Source organism: Lycium barbarum, chromosome 3, assembly GCF_019175385.1.
Source record: "Lycium barbarum isolate Lr01 chromosome 3, ASM1917538v2, whole genome shotgun sequence".
NCBI lineage: Eukaryota > Viridiplantae > Streptophyta > Magnoliopsida > Solanales > Solanaceae > Lycium > Lycium barbarum.
This window is the reverse complement of record NC_083339.1, coordinates 143,962,051-143,988,938: the sequence shown is the minus strand read 5'-3', so window position 1 is coordinate 143,988,938 and position 26,888 is coordinate 143,962,051. Positions and strand designations below refer to the sequence as shown.

The window sequence follows — 26,888 nt, the reverse complement described above, 5'->3', positions numbered from 1 at the left end:
AAAGTCAAAAGTGAACAAGTAAAAGTGCACGGAGGGAATAAATATATGTAGGAAAAATAAAATTGAAGTGCATATGTGTATACATCAGAAGAGAATAAATAATCCGTACTATGACAAATGTCCAAGTGGGATTAAAAAGTAGGTGGTTAAAGTGTACAATGTATATAACTTTTGGTACAATTTCCATTGCTATTATTCGTCCTCTCCTCACGTTTAAAGTATTGATAAAGAAGGTAAACGGGGATAAAAGTCACTCCTTCCGTTCACTTTTACTTGTCCATATTAACATATAGAGAGAAAGAAATTTTTGTTCTTATTATTAATTTTACCCTTCACATTAATTACTCATTTTCAAATCATTTTCCAAGGCTATTGAGACTTACACCAATAAATATGAATATTATGGTAAAATATATACTCCCTCCGTCCCATATTACTAGCCCCTTTCCCTTTTGGACGCCCTTTAAGATATCATAAATAAAAGATGTATTTTACTATCTTACTCCTATCTCTCTCTAATAAATACATTCTAATCAAAATTGACTATTTTCAAGAACATTTATTACTAAGGGTAAAATGAGAAAGATTTAATTAATGTTATCTTGGTTTTGTAAATGAACAAGTAATTTGGACATATATTTTTAGTAATGTGGCCAAGTAATATGGGACAGAGAGGGTAAGATGGGAAAGATCTAATTAATTTTATCTTGGTTTTGTAAATGAATAAGTAATTTGGACATATATTTTTAGTAATGTAGCCAAGTAATATGGGATGGAGGGAGTACTTTATTTATTAATTCCTAAAGAACGTGAAAAGTCAAAACTCAAAAGTGAACAAGTAAAAGTGCACGGAGAAAATAAATATGTGTCGGAGAATTAAAATTGAAGTGCATACGTGTACACATGAGAAGAGAATAAATATTCAATACCATGACATATGTCCACGTGAAATAAAAAAATATTTTAGTAATGTGGCCAAGTAATATAGGACGGAGGGAGTACTTCATTTATATATTCTTAAGGAACTTGAAAAGTTAAAGGTGAACAAGTAAAAGTGCACGAAGGAAATAAATATATCGGAGAATTAAAATTGAAGTGCATACGTGTATACATGAAAAGAAATAAATATTCAGTAATATAACATATGTCCACGTGAGATAAAAAATAGTTGATTAAAGTATACAATTTATATAGCTTTTGGTATAAACAGTCATTACTGTGTTCGTCCCTCTTGGATAGTTATATATAATAATAAAAGAAAAGAAAACCTAATAACAATGCAAAGAAGGAGCAATGGAATATGGAAAAATGAAGCGAAGCAAATAGGTCATCCAAGGGAACACGTGTACCAAAAAGGCAATGATGAATTGGAAAGTATGCTTAAGACAACAAATTATACAATTTTGTATGCAGTGTTTGACTGTTCGTCCATTCACGGAGGAAATAAATGTGTCAGAAAATTAAAATTGAAATGCATACGTGTATGCATGAAAAGAAAATAAATATTCAGTATTATGACATATGTCCGCGTGGAATAAAAAATATTTTAGAAATGTGGCCAAGTAATATGGGACGGAGGGAGTATTTCACTTATATATTCCTAAAGAACTTGAAAAGTCAAAGGTGAACAAGTAAAAGTGCACGAAAAAAATAAATACGTCGGAGAATTAAAATTGAAGTGCATACGTGTATACATGAGAAGAAATAAATATTCAGTAATATAACATATATCCACGTAAGATAAAAAAAATAGTTGATTAAAGTGTACAATTTATATAGCTTTTGGTATAAGCATTCATTGCTGTGTTCGTCCCTCTTGGACAGTTATATACTCCCTCTGTTTCAATTTATATGGATCTATTTCTTTATTAGTCCGTGCCAAAAAGAATAACCTCATTCTATATTTGAAAGCACTTTACCTTTATGCAATGATTTATAGTCACATAAAATATATATGACTCATTTAGGACCACAAGTTTAAAAGTTTTCTTTTCTTTCTTAAATTCCGTGCTCAATTAAATGGGTTCACATAAATTGAAACGGATAAAATATAATAGAAGAAAAGAAAACCTAATAACAAAGCAAAGAAGGAACAATGGAAAAATGAAGTGAAGCAAATAGGCATCCACAAGGAGACACGTGTACCAAAAAGACAATTATGAATTGGAAAGGATGCTTAAGAGTTAAGACAGCAAATTGTACAATTTTGTATGCAGTGTTCGTACCTCCATCCCACTTATATATAAAATAGAAAAAATAATATAAATATAATAGATAGAAATTTATACATTAAGGACCATTTTTATCATTTCTCGGTAAGTATTCATCACTGTTTAATAGGAGTTGATTTACTTGTGATAGCAATTACCAATTAGCAGAGTGATTGTTTAGTATTGGGGCTAATGGGACATTCAAAGACTAATCGCCATGTTCGGAACAAGAAAAAGGAACAATCTTTCTTCAATAATCTCACAGATGAACTGCTAATCCAAATATTTATTAGATTACCAAGCAGCAAAGAAGCAATTCGATGCAAATTGGTTTGCAAACACTGGTTATCCCTAATCTCATCTGATTACTTCGTTAATACTTCTGTAATTCACCATCAAAATAACGGTAAAACACTGCTCCCTTTTACTTTTGTTTCATCTGATGGAATTTTTTTTTGTACAATATTTGTTAGAGTTTCAAACTGAAAAGGATTTATCAAGAAGTGTAGATTTAAGGTTTCTTTATATTGATCGACCTTATCGTTATGGAATTCGCTTAAAAGAATCATGGGGTGACTTAATTTTATGTTCTGGAGGATCTTCTGGTATTGATTAGTATATTTGTAATATTGTTACTAAGCAATGGATTGTGCTTCCTCCTACTCCTCAAGAAGAGTCACATTTTCCAGAAAGTGAAGGTGCTGGTTTCTTGATTGAGCCTAATTGTTTGTATCTGGTGTTACGATTTATTCCTTTGGGTGATTACAAGTTTAGTGTTCAGACGTTTTCGTCTGAGCAAGGAAATTGGACCAAATCCAACTTCATTGCAGGCAGCCTCAAGAATAGACATTGGCACCACAGACCCAACACAATCTGAAATTCTGGGAATTGACACACTTCTACTCCGTATAGCAGATTGCTTTGTCGCCCACTTTGGCATCTATAATAGAATCAGAGCAGCATTATCGATCACTGTTACTCTGCTTGTGGTTGTTATGTCTCCGCGGAATTTGAATATTTTAACTCGTAAGACTTCGATTGTTGCTTGTGGAAGGATACTATATACATTTACGTATAAGTGAAGCGATGTTGTTGATTGTGTTCTCTCGTTTGATCTGTTCGCTAATGATCCTGCTCGGTTTTTGTGTGTTATTGATTTCCCACTTGAGGCTCGTGATATTCGTTGTTTGGCTTGTAACTTGGGGGTGTGTCGAGGTTGTCTAAGGTTTGCTAAACTAATTCTCCAACCAAGTGGATATCCTTGTATAAGTATATGGGAACTTGAGGATGATTATAGAATGGGGAAATGGACATTGGTGCACAAGAGAATTCCTACAAACACAGCGTTAAGAGTTTGTAGGGATGGCATACTTCCTCGTGATAGCACGAAATTGGTTTCGGTACTTGCTTTCAGTGGCGGACCCAGGATTTTGAGTTCGGGGGTGCTGGACTCAGGAATTTTGAGTTCGGGGGTACTGGACCCAGGAATTTTGAGTTCGGGGGTGCTCTATTAACTATTTATATTTGTTTCCTTTATATTTTCTATATAGCTATACACTCCGTGACTGAATTTAATGGGTGCTGGAGCACCCAAAAATTGTACATGGGTCCGCCACTGCTTGCTTTTCACCCATATAATGAAGATCTTATATGTTTTCTTGTAGGTAATGATCAGGTTGTCGTGTACAATTTTCGAACAGATAAAGTGGAAAGCTCTACCCTCCCTTCTCAATTCAAGCTTAAGAGATTGCAAAGATTACTACCACCAGATGATAGGTCACTTCATTTAGATGCTGGGCCACATCATGTGTTACCAATTACCCAAAATTGGTGGCCAACACCAGTAAGATAAACCCTTTGAACTCAAAGATTGGACTAGAGTTGTTGCTCAAACACATGTATATAATGTGAATCACATATGCGATTAATTAGACATATCTACAGTACATGACTAAGAAGTTTAAATCATGTATCAACATCTTATCTTCTTCTTTTGGTTGTCCATATTTACTTCATTCAGGATGTTTTAGGCGAATGATGCAGTGTTGAAGTACAGGCATGTTGACTTAGAATTGTTTTTGCCTTTTTTTGTTCGGTTGGTGGTTAGCAAAGATCTTTCTTTCAGGCTATGTTTCCATAATGTTAATTGTAACTCCTTGGTTGCTCCCATTGTTCAATATTTCTAATTCTGATAACTTTTATACTGCCAATATATATATTATCATCTCGATCTTGAATCAACAATGCCCTCACCGTATAATCTGTTTTAGCTTTATTAAAAGTTGATTACTCCACACTTTTCTATATTAAGTATTTAGTTTCCAACTTGCTTGATCGGCCCCATAACCCCTTACGGCCATCTTTCACAGTTCCAGTCCATACGTTACAGTTTCTCCAGTATCTTGCGTTTCATCTTTTTTACATATATATCTTGTATATTTGTTTCATGTTACACGAAGGAACTTTTTTTTTTTTTTTTGTTGAAACTGGTACTATTCATGAAGGAACTATTCAATTGTGACTAGTTCCTTTTATATCTTTTACAAAAATTCCTAAGCAAAACTAGGGGAAGAATAATGATACAATATTTTCCCCTATAAAGCCAGTATATGCCCTAAGCAGTTTGTGATGATTCCCTTCCCCAAAGATGTGTGATAAGTTTTCTGGCTTATCCAAGTAGTCCAGCTTTTTGTTGTACTTAGTGCAAGTATAGATAAGTTTTCTTGAGTCGATGTTAATTTCAAGAGAAGTTAGATTAAGTTGTCTTGCGATTTCCAGTCCTTTGTTTTAGTCGAATTTCAGCTCCTAGGCATGAAATATCATCGTTTGTAGATTTTGAGAACCTTTAACCCTTTCCCTCTTTAGTTTCTTATGACACTGCCTATGCCACTTTGTCTAGTTTTAGCTTTAAAGGCACTATTTGTGTTGAGCTTGTAGGTTCTTTCTTTTGGCGGGAGCTTCCATTTAATTATTTGGAATCGACTATTGTTGGACTGTCAAGGTGAACTTAGTGGCTTTAGTCACAGGGTGGTTTATCTCCATATAGTCCTTTTTATGGTTGAAGCCTGAAGGTGTTGCTATCTATTGGTCCATATAGGCCAAAAGTGTATAAGGTAAGAAAACGGACCACAACAGACATTGGTTGAGCAATTTGCTTGAGGTCGTACAGGTATCCTAGATCCAACTTGCCCCCAGTGCTTTAATCTAACAGTAACATCCATTACGTGTGTGGGTTAGGCTCGCATGTTCGTATCCTGTTGCAAACAAGAGCTTGGTACTTAAGTGGAGAAGAATAGAGGTGTGGATTCATCATCCACCGATCTTCAAACCAAATGCTAACCCTCAGGAATTTCTCGATTATAGGTTAAAAAGGCATCCTTGATCCCACTTATGAGTTCCTCAGTAGGTATACGCCTGGGTATACTCGACAATGTGACAGATATATATATATATCTTGAGCACAATTGCAACAACTGGCAAGCAGAATTTTCCTTTACTCTAAGTGGGCTCCAGTGGGAGTCTGCTACTTCAAATAAGCCATAAATAGTTGATTTTAATGGTCTAGTAATTTTCCATATTCAATTGAAGTTAAGTTTCTAGATCCCTTTTTCATATTTTTGCTTGGATATTATGTAGTTGTAGGCCTCTTTGGTAGAGAATATCACATTAGGTGATGATTTTCAAAGGAATTCAGTGTACCTATTTTTTGCCCAGATTCAAGTATATTTTATTATGGGTTCATAGGTTCACAACAAAGGTTACACTTCTGCCCAGCTTATATCAATACATGAAAAGGTTTGAGCCCGACATGATTGTATTGATATGGTTTGAGCCCGACATGAAATCCATGGGTAAAGTCTCATGTCATATCCTCAAATATATTTGCTTAGCTCGCTTTACAAACTTTAATTAATGTTAAGTCCACATAGAAGATGATTTTCACCATGGTTGACCTTTTCTTCGGATTCTCTTAGGCTTAGTTTTTATAGTACCATGGGTGCTTTCCGTCTTTGGGTCGGCTTATTCAAAATTAAGATCTCCCCCTTGCGTGTACTTTAGTCATGTAAAAAATGAACCGAAAAGAATAAAAAATGCTCCTAGACTATTGAAAAAAGGTCTAAATATACGCTTCGTCCACCGGTTTGTTGCAAAAACCCCTCTGGTTACTTTTTTAACTCACTTATGCCCTTAAAATTAACAACCCTTTTTTATTTTAGGGCCGTTAGTTTTTAGGTCATAAGTGAGCCAAAAAGGTAACCAGACGGGTATTTTCAGCAAAATAGGTGGACGAAGGGTATACTTTTCGATAGTCCAGGGGCAGTTTTGACCCTTTCTCAAAAAAAAAAAATTGTGTAAATCAATGTTTTAAAATGTGTTTCTCGGTGGAGTTTTAGGAAGGGTCGTAGTAAAAAGCACCTCAGAGCGACCTGGGGGACGAAGGTATAGTATTCCTCGTAGTAGGGCTGTACAAAGAAAATCGCACTAAACTAATAATCCGAGTCAAATCGAAAAAAAGATCTGATTAGTGATTTGATTTGACTTGAATTGGTATTGACAGAAAAAACTTAACCATAATTGGTTTGGTTTGGTGGTTTGGTTTGGTTTTAACTAAAAAAATTCAAATCGAACCAAACCAACCCGACGTTACATGTATACAATTTTAAAAATATTTTGTACATAGAAATTTTTATTTATAATTATTTCTTAAAAACAAATCGTAGTTTTTATCTTTTAACATATTATTAAAAGCTTGCACTTAGAATTTTATTGGTCGAATAAGTTTTATAGCTCATAAATGTTAGTAACTCAAATAAAGTCCAAACCAAAACCAAATCAATTCCTATGCTAACAAAAGAATTCAATTCTAACACTAGAAATAACAATAATGTTGGATATGTATTCTTTTGTTTTGTGTTGATTTAAATTGTGAAAACACATAACTTAATTTTATTTTTGTGTCATGTAATTAATACTTATTAGACGTACTTATTTTAGCATGACTTAGTACTTTTAGATTATGATCATTTTCATTATGGCTTATTCATTAGCAATATTCGTTTTATGCGATTTTGTTATCTTTTTTTACTGAATATTTTAGAATAAAATCATCACTCATCTCGCATTTTTTGTGTTATCTTAAGTCTTAATTATTTGAAGCACAAGTTATATGTTTCCATATGAATATGAAGACTTTACCGAAAAAATCCCAAAAAATCCGAGGTTGAAAAACCCAACTTTTATTGGTTCTGTTTGATTTAAAGATTTAAAAACTTGACATGTTTGATTTGGTTTGATATTTGAAAACCCCAAACAACCCGGTTCATGAAACCCCTACCTCTGTAGTTTGGAGCTTATGTTTAGGCGTTGTACGGGTGTCTAAAATTTCCAAACTGAAATGAAAAATGCTAAACTAGTACTACTTTATTTAAAGCCTACACTCAAATGTCACTTGTTTCTTTTCCCCCAGAAAAACTTAGAAGTCAAACTGTCAAAAGCCTCTTAGCCTAATTTTTGTTCATTATCTTGGTCTTACAAGTCAAACTGTTATTGCAGAACAGTGTTAATACATATACTAATAAAGTTTCGATAAATATTTACTCACAATCAATCTTTATACCGGATAAACAATCTAATTTAACAAAATTTGTATTCACTAACTTGTTGTAAACCTGTAATTGAACACCGAATACAAGTAAGTATTTATGAGCTTCTATATACGTCGCTTATATATTACTCGTTTCATTATTTCTTTGTTGGAGAAAACACTGCCTTGTCATTAGAAATCTCACTCTTGCAGCTAATTTCGTCGGTACTTGTACTAAGCTGCATTTCGTCCTTGCAATTGGTTTATTTTCTTTTTGCACCGATATATTTCTTTATGAGTCACTATAATAAGCCAAAAAAGGAGATGCATCTGTAAGCTCTTTGAAGTTGAAACCTTACATCGCCTTAATGCAGTGATGGCAACAGTCGACATTCTTCCCAACTTTAAAGGCTTTTTTGTGATGAAATTAAATACTGTTCTTAGGATCCCTGAATTTGCCCCAATTGCCATATTAATTCCCTTTCTTTCTATCTGTCCCAGCTATTTCCAGCTTACCTACTAGTGACTGGGTCATGTGCTTAGTGAGGAGCTACAACAGCAAAAGTTCAAACAAAAAGTATTAGTAGTATATCACACCCATTGAGTGCAGCCCTTTCTCGAACTCTGCTAATGTGGGATGCTTTGTGCACCGAGCTACCATTTTTATATATAGTTGTACTTTTTATCCATATATATTAAATTATGAACATTTTTTTAACACCCTTAAGGCATTAGCGAAACTTTTGACTCCGTCACTGGACTGGAATGGGGTACTACTATTAATGTATGAGTTTAAGTTATATGCATTATTAGTGTAAAAAATCCTTACACCATATGTCACATTTACTTGTTGTAGCAGGTAATCTGTCTTATTGTTCAAGATTAGATAGCCCATGTTTGAAGGAGGTTTACCTATAAATATCTTTTGAATGGCCTGATAAAATAATAAATTTTCCATTTGCAGTTAGTTAATTGTCCACCCCTTCTGACTATTTCTTTGTTATGTATGCTGTCGTGCCTAAGGGCATATCGGTTGAAGTAAATTCCTCTTTTAATTTGATCAATCAAAACTCTTTTTAAATTGTATAAAGACATCGGCTACCTAGCTAGTAAGAAATCGACAATCGATGAAGAAAACTCAATTCAATTGTGCATGAGTGGGGCCCCTCACATCAGGTTTTTGAAAAAGAAGAAACAAGAATAACTCATTTATACTAATAATGTATATAACTTAACTTTGTAAGTATTATGCCAAATGAAAGAACTCTTCTTGAATCTTGTGTGATCTCCAATTCCATGTAATCCAATTTGTTAAGTATGAGTAGGTCCCAAACAGTGGTGTTCCTCCTTCCTTATGCATGCATACTCCAACAAACCAGGCAAAAAAATTTGGTCAAAAGGGAGTCAAATTGAAAAGATGTTGATTTTTTTCCGAGTGGGAATTGAGAAAAAACAAAAGTAGTTTTGAAGGTTCATTAATCTCTTGCACAGCATTTAGAGAAATCTTGGATATTGCCCCTTTCTCTTTTGGCCTATAACCCCACTTGCCCCATTCAAGCTGTCTCATGCAACGCATCTGCCTGAAAAACTTTCCCATCTCAACACACAAATAACATCAATATTTAATTTCTTTCTGTTTGTTTTTTATTTGCTTATTCATGAAGAAGGGGAGCTCAAGATTTTAATAGGAATAAGGCTTTGGAATTTTATCATTTGCTTCTCAAACTTAATCATTTGGCCAATGAATTGGCAACATCCATCAGATTATGTATACCCAATCTACTATTTTAGAGTACTCTCTGATGCAGTTTAGTGGCTAAAAAGTCACAATTTAAATTGCGTGTGAAGTCCTAATAAAACAAATGAACATTTAAATTCAGTGAGTTTTTTGTCGTTGCTACCTAATTATGTTCTATCACTTTAATTATATGTGCTATGTACTGTGACTCTTTGGAGAGTCGATATTTTTCTTTTTGTTAAAAGAAATTCTTAACATTTTGTGAATCGTTAACTATCCTGACTAGCTTATAGCATAGTAATATTTTCTTTTAAATAGTTCGCGAATACATAAATTTTTCAAAAAACTTGAATAACATTTGTTGAGGAAGGTAAGGCAATCACTTACCAAGGCGATGATCAGTAGCTGGTCCAAGAGGAAAATCGCCACATGAAACTGAGACACAGTCCCAACTTGGTAAAAACTTACCCGCACCGGATGTTTACACCCGACCAATAAACAAATGACACGTGTCACTTATTTAACTACAATTATTGGCAGTTAACCATAGTTAATTAGCATTTTTTTTTTGCACATGGTCTTAATTAATAAGTAATATAAAAAATCCTTAATATCTTGATATTCTCACTTATACTCTTAATGGTAACGTCACTAACCACATTTCAAACTCGAGGGCCATCACAGGCAATTTTTTTCCCCTCTATCACTGGCCCTTATGAAATACCCAAAAATTCCAGCAGTTTAAACATTTTTAACATCAACAAAATCATACGAATAACCTTCACAAATTTGCACTTGACCTTTTCCTCATGCAAGATTTTCTTTTCAAAATGAACAAGATATAGTCCTTAGTTTTATAATTTTTCTAGCACATGTATATATATACAGAAATATGAAGTTAATCAATCTGATATATGTCAATTATTTTATGCCTATCGCTTTTAATCACAACTCTCAACCACATGGTAATTTTGAATTTCGCCTCCTTATTTCCAATGGGAAAGTTAAAAAATGAAGAAAGAATGACACAATATTTCAAAACTAAGCCTGAGAAGAACAACAAGAAATAAAAGAGAGATAATATTGATCCTAACATTAAGGTATTAAGATTTTAGTTCCTTTTAAAAAAATCTATTGATTAAAAGTAGGGATCCTAATAGACTTTAGTATTTCATCTGTGGTTAATTTAACTATATTAGGTGAAAACACCCGGCGCGAATAAGTTTTACCTGTCCCAACTCTTACATGAGACAGCAGAGAGGGGAATTATTCCGCAATAGGTGAAAGCTTGAAGGGGCAATTAATGTTTCGTGGAGGTAGAAGGCTTATGGGTCGTGAATTTCTTTTCCCCAGAAAAAACAATTAGTATATGAGGAATAAACATCGGTTAATTTTGTGCCAGCAAACGCGACAAATCAAAGAATGCAAGCATTATCCGAAATAATTGGCGTAAACCGTTTGTAAGTGACTTTTTCTATATCGAATTCATACAGAAAATTAAATGTTCGACTCTCATGCTTCGAACACAGCTGCATAAATTGAAATGAAGAAGCATTGCATTAGAAAGAGGTTGCCGACGTGGATTTATCAACTGTTTATTTCTCGTCACAAAAAAAACAAAAAAAAATTGTTTTGTTCCCTGAATGGACAATCGACTCTATCGAGACTTGGTCTTATAATGCCCTATTGGGTATTTGTGGGGTCATTTTTGATGTTCCTTTTCCATCTAAATGGAAACATACTGTTACTTAATTATGCCTACCAAAAGGATTTTTCTACAACTTGTTGCCTAGTAACTTACTAAACTTGGGTTGACAATGGCCCGCACATACATTTCAACAACTTAATTGATGCATCCACTCAATTAATTAATGATATTAGTAACTTCCGTTTTAAAAAGCTTGCTAGTTGGTGGCTTGGGTGTGATTTTAATTATGTTATTAATAGAAAATCTTACGTAATGTTCCACGTTGTTAATACATAAATTGTATATGGTGTAACTCCTTCATGTATATTCTGCTGATGAAATTTCATGATTTGATTGTATTATTTTTTTTTGAAAAAAGAAAAGTGAGCATTTCTTTTAGAACCTCGAAGGTTCATGAATATGTTTGAAAAAGCTATTCAAATAGTGGGTTTAAAAGTTGACATAACAACTGAAGAATAGATTAATAGGATCAAGTCAACTAAACTAATATTAGATTGTAACCTACAAATTGATTACCAAAGAGAACTTGTCAACATACGACAGGGCAAATTAGATTGATAAGACAAAATAGGTGAGCGATAAGATTTCTTTTTTCTAGTGTATATTCCCATTTTTGCGAAGTTTAATCCAGTTTTGAGGGTATTTTTGGTCAATGAGGCTTCATTATGTAACATGAAGCCGGCTATGTTATGCAGGCGTTTGGATAATATATGGTCGAAATTGAAAAAAGTTAGAATGTAGAGTGTTTGGAAATAAAAGTTGTGCTTGAACACGAACTATACGTGGAAACAAATATTAAAGATATGTGAGTGAAAATTATTATTATTTTACTTGAAATATTGAACTTCAATATTTGCAAATATCGGAAAGTACTATTTATGATCACATCGCTTTAAATTAAAGGTCTCAGTTTTGATAAGTTAATTTCTCTGGTGATCATTCTACTTAAGTTAGTATATATCGAGTAAAGTCGCTTTTTTTTAATCAGTACAAATATTAAACTTAACCCAACCCTCCCAAAAAATCATTTCAACTGAAAATATAACTTTCTGGTGCCGAAAGATGATTTGGTGAAAGAGTATATTTATGAATTAATATTATTGACTTGATACAAAATTTATTTAAGAAAAAAAGGAAGAATTTGCAAAATTCATAAGCTTAATGACCATTTAAGGAAATTGGAAGTTTAGCAGGTAATGTGGCCATGTCATCTTTCAAGTAGTGAAAAGTTGATTTTTTGGAGAGGTTGGGTTAAGTTGGATCATTTTATAGTGTTAAAAAAAACGACTTCGCTCTGTAATTGGGACAATTTGAGAAATTGACTCCAGTTTTTAACCATCTTTCTTAAGCAAACTCTTTAACTAGTGTCATAGTTATTTATTGACTCAATCTATCTATTATTACTTTTCTAAGTCATTTGACTAATTATCTAATTGATGGTAACTGGATATGAAAATGACGGTAATACTCTGAAGTGATTGCAACTAGTAAGGGAGCAAGAGATAATGGGACAACGGTTTTGCTTGGTAGCATCACATCGGAAGCTCACCAAGTCAAAAAGAAACTTTGGCTGTTATAATTTATCATTTAGTTGAACCGAATAAACAATACAAACACATCATCTCATTATGTCCAATTAATCAAAGCCATTACATGCTTAATCACGTGGTTTTGGATAAGGTAATAGCTAACAAGAAAAAAAAACGATTGGTATTTTGATGTGATCCTGTGAGTGAACTAAGAAGTGGAAGAACCAATAGAACACGATTGAGATCTTAAGTGGAAATAATAATTGAATAACATAATTCAACTTTCAAGCAAGAGATTCCAAAAGTAGGTGAAAGATGAGATTTTGGACTTTATAAGTTATTTTTTACTCGGTTAAAATAGTATCTTTTACCTATGTAACAAGTAAAAACATGTTCTAAATCTAACTGACTGGTTATAGAGGAACCTTTTCATTTTTAAAGGCCGGTCCAATTTATTGCTTTCTTCTTGTGCATGTTTCGTTACAGAGGGTTGATATACATGTACAACCTTTGTCGGTATACTCATGGATTGACTAGTTCTTATTTGGAAGGTTGCAATTATCTGTTACAATTTCTACTCTTGCTAATAGTTTAGCACATTTGTTGTACATTCTTACTGTGGACTATGGAGTCTTGAAGCACAAAAAGATTATATTTGTTGGTGTCAATTGAGAGGTCTGTGAACTTTTATTGCTCTACATATAGCTTTTGTCCTAATAGATTTCATGTCACGTCTATTCGAGCATAGAGGGACGATCTTAATTCATTCTTGGATTATCAAAAACTTGAAGTTTCTAAAGTCACAATTGTTTATCAAATTTACGTGATAAATATGCCCCATAAGTAATTGAAAATAAGATAATGACCGGTTAAAATTAATAAAATTCAACATAGATTCTTCACTCTCATCATATTCAACCGAAAACTAAAATCATCGAAGAATTAAAATGAAACCAAACAGTTTATTACTATAATAATTTTGGTTAAGTACCCACATAAAAGCCGAGTGAGTTTGATATAAGTATATTAATATATAAATTTCTCAATGTTCAATGTGTACAAAGATTACAAATGTATAGCACCAAGTGGGAAAAAGCTTGATTAAAACTTTAATCAGAAAAAAGGAAAAACTGGGGAGAATCTTCAGGTGTTGTATGGCAACATGGGATAACTTCCAAAATTATGGTCATAAGGGCCAGCTTGATTTGAAGACAACCCTTCACATCCAATTTCCTTCTGCATCTTTTGCATTTTTTGTGCTTCATATGCCTTTGCTCTCTGCAACATAAAAATATGCCAATTGCTCCTTTAGTAGTCACAAAAAGTAAGAATTTTTGTGGCGACTCAAAAAATCATTTTAATAGTGACTTCGTAAGAAGTCACGAGTATGTACTAAATTTTAATTTATTTTATTGACACGATTTAGAAGAAAACAAGAAAAATTACCTGTAGTGACACGAGAATGTTCGATTCTGAGTTGAAATCGTAGTATGAACTTGCTGCAGTAAGCTTCATGGAGAGGAACTGGATGCAACAAATTCGAAGAAGTCAATTTATTTGTTCCATTTTTTATATTCAACTAAGAAAACAAAGTATCTACTTTTAGTAATTTATTATCTGAACTCACCTCCACTTGATTTTGCAAGGACTGCACGTAATTAATAATTTCATCCAACATTCCCGCCATGCCCATTGTCTGGAATTCGATTAAAATGGAAAATTGTAAGTCAATTTAAAATTCTGTTTTTTTCATTATATTTTTGAATTTAAGTAATATATATTGTCGATGTAAATATCATTCAGGTTGTAGACCTTATAGCACCCTGGAACAATATCTTGCAAGCACCTCAGTCTTTCATTGATTTTTCCTCTTCTAACCTGAACCAGACATAAAAAATTGCATTAGTCACAAGTTCACATTTTGTGAAATAGTTTACAGATAATTTCACCAGATAATTATGGAAAATATAGAATATATTCTTAATTACCCTTTCTGCTAAGCTGTGACTATCAGTTGCTTGGCCTCTTTTGGCTCTAACATGGACCACATCTCTTGGTTTCTCATCACTTTTCACTCTCTTTCCTGTTCCTTTATTCTGGAAATTAAAAACCAATATCAGTACCAGCTATAATAATTAGAGAATGTTAAGTTAATTAACTGATCAGTGATCACTAACATTAATTTAAAATTAACTTACACTTTTCCTTTTATTTCCAGTGGCAGAAACTGCAGGGGATGAATAAGCTGAACTACTTTCTGGGGTATCACTAGTTTTCCTCTTTTTGCTTTCATTAATTCCTTGAAAAATTTCTTGTAAACTTCCTGGAAATTCAGCTACTTGAGTGAAAATATTTTCATGGGAAAATTCCAATGAGCTTTGTATATTGAAACTTGACATATCTGAGGAACAAGGAATTGTCATTTCTGGAAACTGGTTCATGAAATTGATATTCCAATCGAAGTTTAATAAAGAAAATGGTGAGTTAGTAAAATTTTGTATGTCTGGATTGAATTGATGATCAGCCATTTGTGCAACTTGTGTATTATAAAATGGTCTAGTTGTGTTCTTTTTTTATGATACAGAGCAATTTGATGACTGCTATATTTATAGATAGCAATAATAGCATGGAGTGTGAACTTTTTTTCTTTTTTTTTTTTTCTTTTTTTTTTCTTTTTTCTTTTTTCTTTTTTGCTTTTTCATTAATTAAAGAATGAAAAAAGTGAAGCATTTTAGAGGCCACGTTGAATTTAAGCTTCTATAGTTTTGTTTCCCCCTGCTGGACCCAATATTCAGGAGATATATCCAATTACACTGGGACCCAGCTTCAGGCATTGGTTTCCAATCAACAAATTATTGATAATTTGTGGTACTGGTTAGTTTAGCAAGGTTATAAAATTAGTTTATTTTGAAAAATATTTTTATTAAGAGTATCTTTTGAAAAAAAAAAACTGAAGAGTAATTGTTTATATTTGACTAATCAATTTGAAAACCACTTCTATCAATATTATAGCAATACTTTGTGCTTGATTAATGTTCTAAAACTACTTATGTGAAAAAACTAGTACAGGACATATTTTTTTTAGTCTAAAAAAACAGGTTTTGATGCTATTCAAAAGTACTTTATTTTTTCTTAAAAACTTGACCAAACACTCAACTTTCTTAAATATGCACTTTTAACATCCTCAAAGCTTGATCAAACAAGTTATTAGAACAAGAAAAAAAGAGAAGGAAAAAAGTGCACAATTTTTTTTTAATATAATTTTTTATAATTAGAAGTCATGGTCAAGTAAAAGAGCAGTAGTTTGGTGAGCTGGTCCCTTTTCCTATATATATCTATATAAAATAGAAGTGTTTTTTCTGCTTAAAGAAAAGAATTAGTAACAGATTCAGAGTATAAAGATTAAAATATAAATTTAGACATGTATTTCTACCTTTAAATAAAAAAGGGAGAGGGACAAGAAGGTATAGACACTATAGTATTTTAAAGTTATAGTCTAATAGACAGTATAGTATTAAGTGGTACATGAGTTAAAATAAAGTTTTGGAAAAGGGACAGGGATAAGACATAAAAGATTGAGAATGATATGGATGCACTTCATTTGATTATTAATAATCAGTATCAAAGTGGTTGATTGGAGATGGGGACACTCACCCTCATATAGATGATCTTGTCATTAACTGAACTAATTGAAAGATTAGTGGACAGTATTAAGTCATACCATGTTATTAGTCACTATTATGCATTTGACTCTTTTAAGTATCAAATTATTACCATTCTGAACTTAATCGTTTGGTGACTGTTAATCTCCACTACCTCAAAGCTAAAATAACACCTCAATGAACGTGGCTGAACATCATAAAAGAGTACCAGAAACAATGTTTATTGGGATAGAAGTGCATGATTCATTGTAACAATTTGAGGCGAATTAGTTCGAATTTTAGGAATGAAAAAAATTCTGGTAAAGATCGCTTCATCTTTATGAATTTTATGCACACTAATTAAATATCCGGCTAGTGAATTTGGATATTGAATAGTTATACCAAAACAAGTATTTGAAGTGAATTTCGCTCCTTATGCCTGATTTCGCTCAACTCTCCCTTCAGAGCTACCTTGCCTGCTAATAAATAGCAAATATAATCTCCCCTAACAATTTTGTCACTTTTCTGGCTTCAAAGAGTAAGAAGAAAATAAATAGATCTTTGAGTATGTTTAAATATGGTTTTTAAAAAATATTCTTACAAAAATATATGTAGGCTAGGTACTATATGGGTTTATTCAGTCAGTTCAATCTTAGTTGTAAGGGCTCGTTTGGTATGAGGAATAAGGTATAATTAATCTACGGATTAAATTTCAGATGAGTTTATTTCATGTTCGGTTGGGATAATTTTACGGTATAACTAATCCCCAAATTATAATATTATTTTTATTATTGTGGAAAGGTGGGATAACAATATGGGATAGCTGATCCGGATAACTTGTTCCCCAATCAAACGACCCCTACAAGTCTTTGAATAACAACGCATAGATTAGAGCATCAACAAAGCTGGAATAGCTCAGTTGGTTAGAGCGTATGGCTGTTAACCATAAGGTCGGAGGTTCAAACCCCTCCTTCTAGCGTTTCCATATTTTTCTTTCCACAAAATTTTAGCTAGAAATCAGTTAGCTTTTTTCTTGATATCAATTTTTGAAAACCACTTTTCAATTTTTCCAGTTGCTCTATTTTGCTTTAGATTCGAATCAGTTTCTTCTATCGGAAGATTGCCAGTATGAAGAAACCCTAGAAACATTTACAATCTCTTCTTGCATTATTAAGGTAAAATTGGTCGTTAAATACGTGTAAAATCACATTAAATGAGAATGGACTGATAGAGGAACAGTAAAATAGTTTATTTCTGAGAAACGCATGGCTATTGATGATCAATGGTTCAGTTTCACATTTTCTGCATAGAGGGCAAAAATATAAGTACTATTATTTTCATTATTTCAGTTGTGCTCAGAGTCTTAATTTGATCTGCTCTATAATCATACCTGAGTTTCTTTGAGTTTTAATTTGGTATTTTTCGATATCTACCCGAGCGACAGACAAAAATGTTAAATTCTATCCCTAGGTTGTTGATAAATGTAAAAAGAAAAACTTGTCCTGTAAGACTGAACTTTTAGATTCTGTTTCTAACTGGAATCAAGTAGAACACGATGAAAGACATGCAGGATGATATGTTATATCCGCTTTTTTTTTTTTTTGGCGGTTGTTTCATCTTAATAAGCTTCAAAATCATTGCTCTATTTCTCTGGACTGAAACATGTGCAGCATATATTTGCATGTTGTAGTTTGATGATATGCAGTTCTAGTTTTAACTCTAATTGGACCAATGTGAGAACTAGTAAACCAACTAGGCGATTCTGAACATAACCAAGAATATTTGTTTAAACTGTGTCCTGGAAGTTCTTTAGAAAGAGATATTCCTGAAGGAGCAGCTGCTATAGATAACTGTGAAGATAACTATGACATGACATCCAGTATAGCACTGTTAATTTCTTACCAGATAATGATTATGAATTACTTGCTGAAAGAAAGAGAAAAGCACTAGCTGCTTGCGAGCATAAACAAACCAAAAAGAAACATGGAAGCATACGGAACTAAAAGGAAAAGCAAGGAGGACAAATGATTGGAAGGCCAAAAGGATCCAAAAACACGGTAAATGTTGAAGTCAGAAAGTTATTAGGAGAGGCCACTCTTTGCTATGCTACTGGTAAATATACAGTGCCATTGAAACTGTTAAAGGAAGTTATTCGGTTACAACCTATGCCTGACGCATTTCATACACTTGCTCTTGTTTATGATGCAATTGATGAAAAGAGAAAGGCCATAAAATTTTATGCACTTGCTGCTGAAATTATTCCTAGAGACACCTCATTGTGGAAGTTGCTTCTGTCGTGGTATTTAGAACAAGGGAATGCTCTTGCTGTGGATTGGCACCTTCCTAAGGCAATAGCTTCAGAGCCTGAAGATATTTCAAGACTCCTTTTTGCATCCGGTTGCATTGAGCTGAAAAAATATGAGAAAGCTGCCAAGGAATATGAGGAAGTATTTCAACTTCTTCCGGACAACATTGAAGCACGCATATCGGCAGCAAAGTTGTATAAGCAGCTTGGTAAAACTGAACGTTCTGTTTTGATTCTAGACGATTATCCTAAATATCACACAACAGAGGCTGATCCAATAATTATTTGATATGCTGGTAAATATATGCATTGAAAATGGAGAATATGCTAAAGCCCTTCAACATATTGAAGGATGTTTACTGGGAAGAGAATGGCCATTGAACCTAACAGCGAAAGCAGGAATCTGCCACATTTATCTTGGAAATCTGAGTAAAGCTGACACCTTACTAAAGGCTTTTAGACCAGAAATTACAAATGATAATGTTGATTCAGTTGTTGAAATTGCAGACAAATTGAAGAGTCTTGCGCACAATGAATATGCTTTACATTATTATTTTGTGTTGGGAGGAAACCAGGGAGTTGATGATGGGATTTTGAATGGGAAAATCGCACAATGTTACTTGTCAATGGAGAAAGAGGAAGAGGCAATTCGACTCTTCTACAGAGCTGTACATTCAGTTGAGGACAATGGTGACGTGCGAAAAAGTAAATAGCCTCTCTTCTTCTTGAAGAAAGGAAGGAAAAAGAAGCCATATCACTGCTCTCTCCACCGGTTTTAGATATTGGGGCAGATTCCTGTAGCGAGACGTCTAAGTTTTGGTGACATGATAAGAAAGTAAGATTAAAGCTTGTAAGATTTATCGGACTAAAGATTTGCTTCCGGAGTTTGTAGATGTATTCTTTCCCCTGGTTAGTCAATTAATCATCGTCAAGGAGTGAGCTGACTGAAAGAGCCAGAGTGTTGGAAAACAATCAGTTCAACGACCGATTCCAGAGACTTAAACCACCAGTTACTGCAGCTGAGCGTGCAATAGTTGATAGAGCAAAGAGGGAGCTTAACCTGAGAACAAATTTGAGGGAGGAAATGAAATTGAAAGCATTAGCTGCTGGTATTGACTGGCAAAGTGAAGAGTCAGATGAAGAGTGTGGCCAAAGAAGAAAAGAAACTTCCAACTCCTCATCTCCATCATCAGCTTGTTATTGATTTACCCAAATCATTGGCATCTCTAGAGAGATGTGAAGATGCATTGGATGTTTGCAAATGGACGCTGAACTTTGCTTCTGATGCAATATCTTCTAATAATACCGAAGAGCTTACACTTCTTGGGGCTCATATGGCATATGTGATAAGTCCTAGACGTGGGGACGATTTTGTCCGGGACATTCTTCAATGACATCCTTTGAAAATTGCAGTGTGGAATTACTACTTTAGAGCACTATCTAAAATGGAGATTTATCCCCATAAGCATTTCAGATTCTTCCGTAGAATTTGGGAGAAGGAGAAGGATTGTGTATCGCCAATTATATCATTTTAGGGCATCAGTTTTAGTGTTAGAAGCGAATATCAAGCTGCTGCAGAAGAATACCTACATGCTTACAAACTTCTTCCTGATAGTTGATTTATTAATATTTGTATTGGAACTGCATTGATTAATCTAGCCTTTGATCTCAGACTTAGAATAAGCATCAGCGTGTGGTACAAGGTATGGCATTTCCGTTGAAGTATCTAAAACTTTGTGGAGAGAGTCAAGAAGCATTATTCAACATAGCTCGGGCATATCATCATGTAGGCCTTGTGTCTCTAGCCACTTCATATTATGAGAAGGGGCTTCCTGTTCGCGAAAAGGATTATCCTATCCCCCAGCTTCCTTATGAAAGCCAACATCTCAGAGAAAAACGAAACCTGGGTTAATGCAGCTTGCATAGAGAAGCAGCTTACAACCTGCGCTTGATCTACAAGACAAGTGGAGCATTGGGTCTGGCACGACAGGTTTTGCGTGATTATTTTACTTTATGAGGTTATTCATCTAACAATATATATTTAAATGAAATTTTTAATATTCTGTTCCACTATGTTACACGTGATTTTGATTGAGTCATTCTTTGATGTAAGCGCGGAAATAGAAATGAAACAATCAAATAGAAACAAGAAATAGGGAAGAAGATAGAAATGATGGAATCTAGTAAAGAAGCAGTTAGTCAACCACAAGTATACCAAAATTGAGACCTACCAATTAGCTAATCAATACAAGAAATCAATCCAAGGGGGGAGAGACATTGAACTCATACATGCGACTTTTTTGTGACAGTGGTGGCCCGATCAGTTTCCGCACACCTTGACTATTCCACTGGGTACTTGCTACCTCTTACCAGTACATGTATCGGGTGACTTTGCCTACTAAGGCTTAAGCAGATGAGAAAAATAACCTAGTATGTTTGGTCTTTGCTGGAATTTGAACCTGAGATCTCATACATGGAACTCTTATCTTGAAAAATCCAATAGAGGTTCATACAAGGGTTTCCCCCACAACTCACCAAGAGTAATCATCTACATATCCAAAAACTAGCTACTAAAATGAAGATCTTATGAACTATGTATACGTAGGGTTTAATTAAGGTTGCAGATACCAAAAGTAACCCTAAGTCCCTAAGCTGAGGCCCTAAAACTGCTTAGGCCAAATTCATGAAGTCTGGAATTTTTTGGAGCCCAAGCTTCGCAATCACGGAGCATAGGTTGCGATCACAGCTTCTACTAATTCTGGCTCCTCGTGGTCGTGCCGTTCTTCTGTCAGCCTTCCTTTTGCTTCTTTGAGCTCTTTGATGCCTTGAGGCATGAGCTCCTCCTGTAAATGTCCATTTAAGCATATTATGGACCTTGAAGTCTTATTCCCACAATCCTTAAAAGAACTCTATGCTCTTGATAGTTGGAAGGATGCTTCCAAGTCCTTGATGGCCACCTCGGATCACATCATTCTTTTTATTATCATTGGAAATATGCACTCCATCCCCTATATTTCATAAGCGTACAATCTTTCTTTCCTTCCCAATAGCTTCAACTATTAACAAAAAGTGGTATTTCCTTCTATTGTCCAGTGGGCTGGTGAATATTTGGATCTGTTGGTAGTGCATTGAAGGCATAAAATTCCAGGAGATCTTCATTAGGAACTATAGACAAAAGATCTTTGTAATTTCCAGTATATTTCAGTATTTGATTGGTTGGATATTTTTCAACACTTTAGACATATTATGGTCATGAAACTTGCTAAGATTAATCAGTCAGTTACCTCTCGTGGCAGTAAAATCTTTGATCCCTATATGTTGGAAACATAACCATTTAAGTACATACTTATGTTCAGATGCTTACTACTGGATGTTGTGTGTTTCTTTCATCTCCTCTTTATTTTTATTTTTGTTGTATTTCTCACTAAAAAGGTTTCTTTGGTGTTACTAGATAGCTTTTTTTTTGTGGCAAAATGAGAATAGTCTGTCTTGTCTTTATTTTGCAAATCTATTTTCTGAAAGTACTAGGATAGTTAGCGCCTGTTACTTGAGTTGTTTTGATCATGTGGTGAAAGCACATATAGGTAAATGTTTCATACTGCACTTTTTTTTTCTACTCACACTAGGAGGTGCATCATCTCTTCTGTTCCTTTCTGTGTAAGTTTTGAAGTGAGGAATTCTTAGTCTCCAAAACATCACGATAAATTTTAATGGCAGCATCCTGAATACCTGCATAACAATGGTAGTAGGCATAAGATTTCTAGATTACAGTATGGAGCATTAACAGAGTCTCTTCTACGTCGATATCTTGCTCTAAATCTGCTAATTCCTATAGGGCATTAGGCCCTTCTTTGCCTATATGAAGGTTTCCGTCTCCCCGAAATTACGTTTAATTTCTTTCCTTCTGTGATTTTTAAAAAAATCCATGTTATCGTGTATCAGACTCCTTTTTTTTCATATCTTTTCTGTTTGTGTTTATATGATCTAATGAAGTTAAAGATGGTGGTGAGTTAGATTCAATTGGTATGGTCGCTATATGCAATGAAAGGGGGACTGTGGTGGGCCGTAGCATTTTTTCTTTATTAGGAACTTAGCATTCCTAACAGAGTATTCCGATCACATGACCTTAAGTCCTCATTCCACTCTTTTTTATTACATTTTCAGATAAAAGGTTAATCAGATAATTGGAATTTAGAGAATTCGTGTTTCCTTTTCTGTGCATGGAAATGCATCTCAAATGGAGTTCTGCATGAAATGTGGCTCATCCAGAAAGAAATGTTGTTACGACATTCAAGAAAAAGTTACATGACTTCTGCACATTTCTTGTCTTTCACAACTGAAACTTGATCAGAGATAGAAAGTGTTAATCTGCTAGAGATTAGCTCTGTGTGGTGTTGCAAAGTGATATTGGGGTGGGGGGTTTGACCAGTACCAAGCAATATCTTCAATAACTTGTCTTATCTCTTCATGGCTAACGTTTATCATGCCTAATCACTCGCTTTGATTGAGAAATTATGGTGAATTGTCTTCTTTGACACTTCCGAAGCGTGCTGGTGACCAGAGAATCAACTTGTAAAAATAGTTTAGTCCTTAAACGCCACTACAGGATTCTTAAGTTGCTTTCAGTATTAGCTCTGTGTATGTGTGTTGCAAAGGGATAATTTTATTTGTTCTCTACCTTTGCATTTGAATTTGAACTCTTAATGATAAAGTATAGAAGGTTATTATAGTCTTTTACTAGTTCCAGAAGTTAGTTATTTAACTAACTATGTGAAGTCCAAATAGCAGTTAGTTAGTTAGGAAGAAACTGTCTTTGTATATCAGTATATAAACATTGTATACCATTGTATATTCAACACATTATTGAATACAATTCATACCCTTTCTCTATTCATGTCTTTTTCTTCTTTCCATCATCTCATTTCACGTTAACTAACATGGTATCATATCAGCAGTTGGTTCGAGTTCGATTAAAAGGGTTATCCCAATCAATTCATTTTTAGTTTTCGCAAACGTGTTTCTGTAAAGTTCAAATCAAAGCTGGTGTTCTTGAAAGATTATTGAAAACTAAAGAATGGGAATCACTGAAGAACGTGCACAAGAGGATCTGAAGCAGAATCTTTACAACAATAATCAAAACAATGGAGGAACTGGAACTTCAAATGCTGGTTCGATTCAAGGTCGAGGTATTGACTATAATCATCCCCTACATTTGAGTCCTGCTGATATCAGTGGGATTAGCATCATAACCTTCAGTTAGTGGGTATTGAAAATTACAATATGTGGAGTAATTCGATGAAACTTGCTCTAATGGGTAGAAACAAAATGGGACTTGTTGATGGTTCTTGTAAAAAAAAGAAATCTATGGTGAAGATCTATAGCATCAGTGGGACAGAGTTAATGTCATAGTGCTGTATGGCTGATGAATTCAGTTTTGACGAGTCTTATTAGTGGAGTTATGTTTGGTACAACTACTTGTGATTTCTGGGAAGATCTAAAGAAAGATTTGATAGGGTTGATGGATTAAGAACTTACAATCTTCACAGAGAAATTGCCACTCTTCATCAAGGTACTGCTTCTGTTTCATCCTATTATACTAAGCTCAAGAACTTGTGGAGTGAATTTGATGCTTTGGTTCCACCTTTTTGTAATTGTGAAAAATCTAAGGGATTTCTTGACTCATGTCTATTAACAAAAATTGTACCAATTCTTGATGGGATTGAATGATTCTTATCAACAGGCTAGGAGTCAAATATTGCTTATGAATCACCTAGTATAAATCAGGCTTACGCTATGATTGTTGGTTATGAAGGACAAAAGGCTATTTCTACTAATGTAAGTGGTGGTGGTGGTGGTGGTAGTATGGAGAGTCAGAGTGGAATACCATCTAACAATCTTGACTCATTGGTGATGTACTCAAAAACTCAGAATTATAGGGGTCAGAATTCTCAAACTTATGGTAATCACAAGTTTAAGAAATCTTATAATCCAAATGTGATATGTGACTTCTGTAAGTTCAAAAGTCATACTAAAGAGAGTTTTTACAAGTTAGTTGTATCCCCTCCTGATGTCAAGTCCAAAAAGAAACCATATGGAAATGGAACTAGTACTGCCTATAATGTGCAGTCTGAGCAGTTTGATACTAGCAATATTGGTGTTCCTCAACAACAGGCAAATTTCAGCTATGGTTTAAATACCAATATGATCAGCCACCAGGCTTACAATGAGGGCTCAGCCAAGAATGCAGAATATGCAAGACAACTGCATAATTGTGGATTCACTAAAGATTTAGTATGAGCAGATTCTGTAGATGCTAAATAACAAACAGACTTCTACTTTAAAGAATGTAGAACCTGCAGACTCAGCAAACATAGCAGGTAAATCTTTACTTGTTTCAGAAGATAGTGAAGTATGCATCATAGACACAAGTGCTACTAACCATATGGTGTCTAAATTAGATATGTTATCAAAGGAGACAATTAGTAACCTGTGGTTCAAAAGAAAGTTTTTCTACCTAATGGTGACATTGCACTTGTCACACATATAGGGTCAACTGTGTTTCTCCTAGGATTATCATTACAAATGTATTTCATGTGCCTCAGTTCAGATACAACTTTAAGTATGTTAATAAGATTACAAGAGATTTAAGATGCTCAGTCTCCTTCTTTTCTGATTTCTGTGTTTTCCAGGATCTCTCCAATGGCAAGGTGAGGGAGATTGGTAAGGAAAAAGGAAGACTATATCTACTGTTGAAGGAAATAAAGGTGCCTACAAAGATTGCTAGAAGTACTTGTTTAACTGTTCAAGACAAATCAAAGTTGCAAACAAGTGTTAATCAGTCAAATGTAGAGTTATGGCATAAGAGACTTGGACATGTGTCTTCTGGTGTGTTAGGAAGAGTGTTGTCTATGGATTTACCACATGTTAGTAATAAGATTGACAGTTGTATAGTCTGCCCTTATGCTAAGCAGACTAGGTTAGCATTTCCCGTTAGTAGCATTAGAAGCACTGGCAGTTTTCAGTTAATTCATGTAGACTTTTAGAGTCCTTACAAAACAACTACAATTGATGGAAATAAATATTTCTTGAATCTTGTTGATGATTTTTCCAGAACGACTTGGTTAACTTTTTTTGAAACAAAAAAAAGATGTTTGTGTATCTATTCAACAGTTTCTGCAGTTTATGCAAACTCAATTTGATAAATGTGTAAAAGTTATAAGAACTGATAATGGCGCTGAATTTGTGAATGGTGTTTGGGATAGTTTGTTCAAAAGGTTGGGTATACTACATCAAAGAACTTGTCCTTATACTCCTCAACAGAATGGAGTAGCAAAAAGAAAACATAGGCATATTGTAGAAGTCACAAGCGCATTAAGATTCCAAGCTAAGATTCCTATCAGATTTTGGGGACATTGTGTGTTGGCTGCAGTCTACTTAATCAACATAATTCCTAGTAGGTTGATAGATGACAAGTCACCTTATGAAAAATTATACAACAAACAACCAATGTTTACACACCTCAGAGTGTTAGGGTGTTTGTATTTTGCAAAGAGTTTAACAGAAACAGACAAAATGATGTCTAGAGCAAAAACTGTTGTGCATATGGGCTACTCTGAAGTGCACAAGGGATATATTTTATATGATTTGTCTAACAAAAGTGTTTTTGTAAGTAGGGATGTTATCTTTAAGGAAGCAATATTTCCATTTGCAGTAACATCAACTATTGAGATGCCAATATTTGTAGACAATTTATCAGACTCAAGTTTGTTGTATGATACTGAAGTTTCAGTATCTGATATTCAAACAGCTAAAGGCAAAGTTCACAAGCATGGAAGTTAATTCACATGCAGTTGATCATGATCAAATGCCAAATCCACAACAGCAATGTGACACACAACCACATCAAGTACTGACTCAGGAACAAAATACAGGACCAGTGCAGGCTCTAAATCAAGAAATTAGGCCTCTAAATGCTGAAGCTGGTCAGATTCAATCCAGGGTTCCTGAAAGAATATCATTAAGAGGAAAACAACCTCCAGTTTGGATGAAGGATTTTGTATCCTTGAATATCAATGAAGATGTGCACTATCCTTTGTGCAACTATGTCAGTTATGATAGCTTATCTCCTGTACATCAAGCATATATTGCTGCTTTCTCAAGTCTTACTGAGCCT

At 34.1% G+C, this 26,888-nt stretch overlaps 2 protein-coding genes, 1 long non-coding RNA gene and 1 other non-coding gene across 5 annotated transcripts; 3 read left to right on the top strand and 1 right to left on the bottom strand.

Moving 5' to 3' along the window:
- Positions 1-2,321: 2,321 nt before the first annotated feature.
- Positions 2,322-4,379, top strand: LOC132633271 (uncharacterized). The gene is made up of 2 exons (XM_060349573.1): positions 2,322-2,616; positions 3,875-4,379. Exons 1-2 carry the CDS (start codon positions 2,403-2,405, stop codon positions 4,060-4,062), a joined length of 402 nt encoding a protein of 133 aa, XP_060205556.1. The 5' UTR covers positions 2,322-2,402; the 3' UTR covers positions 4,063-4,379.
- A 9,365-nt stretch (positions 4,380-13,744) lies between these two features.
- LOC132634342 (transcription factor BEE 3-like) lies at positions 13,745-15,588 on the bottom strand. The gene is made up of 6 exons (XM_060350602.1): positions 14,968-15,588; positions 14,758-14,865; positions 14,582-14,647; positions 14,397-14,465; positions 14,216-14,293; positions 13,745-14,047 (listed from the first exon to the last, which is right to left on the bottom strand). Exons 1-6 carry the CDS (start codon positions 15,295-15,297, stop codon positions 13,913-13,915), a joined length of 786 nt encoding a protein of 261 aa, XP_060206585.1. The 5' UTR covers positions 15,298-15,588; the 3' UTR covers positions 13,745-13,912.
- Positions 15,589-17,226: 1,638 nt separating this feature from the next.
- Positions 17,227-26,513, top strand: LOC132633270 (uncharacterized). 2 transcript variants are annotated; one of them, XR_009579621.1, is made up of 3 exons: positions 17,227-24,284; positions 24,456-25,092; positions 25,405-26,513. It is a non-coding gene; the product is annotated as an uncharacterized LOC132633270 (long non-coding RNA). The 2 variants fall into 2 exon arrangements; XR_009579620.1 differs by having other exon boundaries at positions 17,228-20,733; positions 23,671-25,092.
- On the top strand, positions 17,315-17,389 carry TRNAN-GUU (transfer RNA asparagine (anticodon GUU)). The gene has a single exon. It is a non-coding gene; the product is annotated as a tRNA-Asn (tRNA).
- Positions 26,514-26,888: the final 375 nt, after the last annotated feature.

What these genes read in the sequence shown, in the direction of transcription:
- LOC132634342 (XM_060350602.1), bottom strand. Translation starts at nt 15,297, where the DNA reads ATGGCTGATCATCAATTCAATCCAGACATACAAAATTTTACTAACTCA. An exon ending in CTGGAAATAAAAGGAAAAGT is followed by an intron (nt 14,866 to 14,967) that starts GTAAGTTAATTT and finishes TTTAATTTCCAG; the next exon opens with AATAAAGGAACAGGAAAGAG. An exon ending in TTGTTCCAGGGTGCTATAAG is followed by an intron (nt 14,466 to 14,581) that starts GTCTACAACCTG and finishes ATCGAATTCCAG; the next exon opens with ACAATGGGCATGGCGGGAAT.
- LOC132633271 (XM_060349573.1), top strand. Translation starts at nt 2,403, where the DNA reads ATGGGACATTCAAAGACTAATCGCCATGTTCGGAACAAGAAAAAGGAA. An exon ending in AATTCACCATCAAAATAACG is followed by an intron (nt 2,617 to 3,874) that starts GTAAAACACTGC and finishes GTTTTCTTGTAG; the next exon opens with GTAATGATCAGGTTGTCGTG.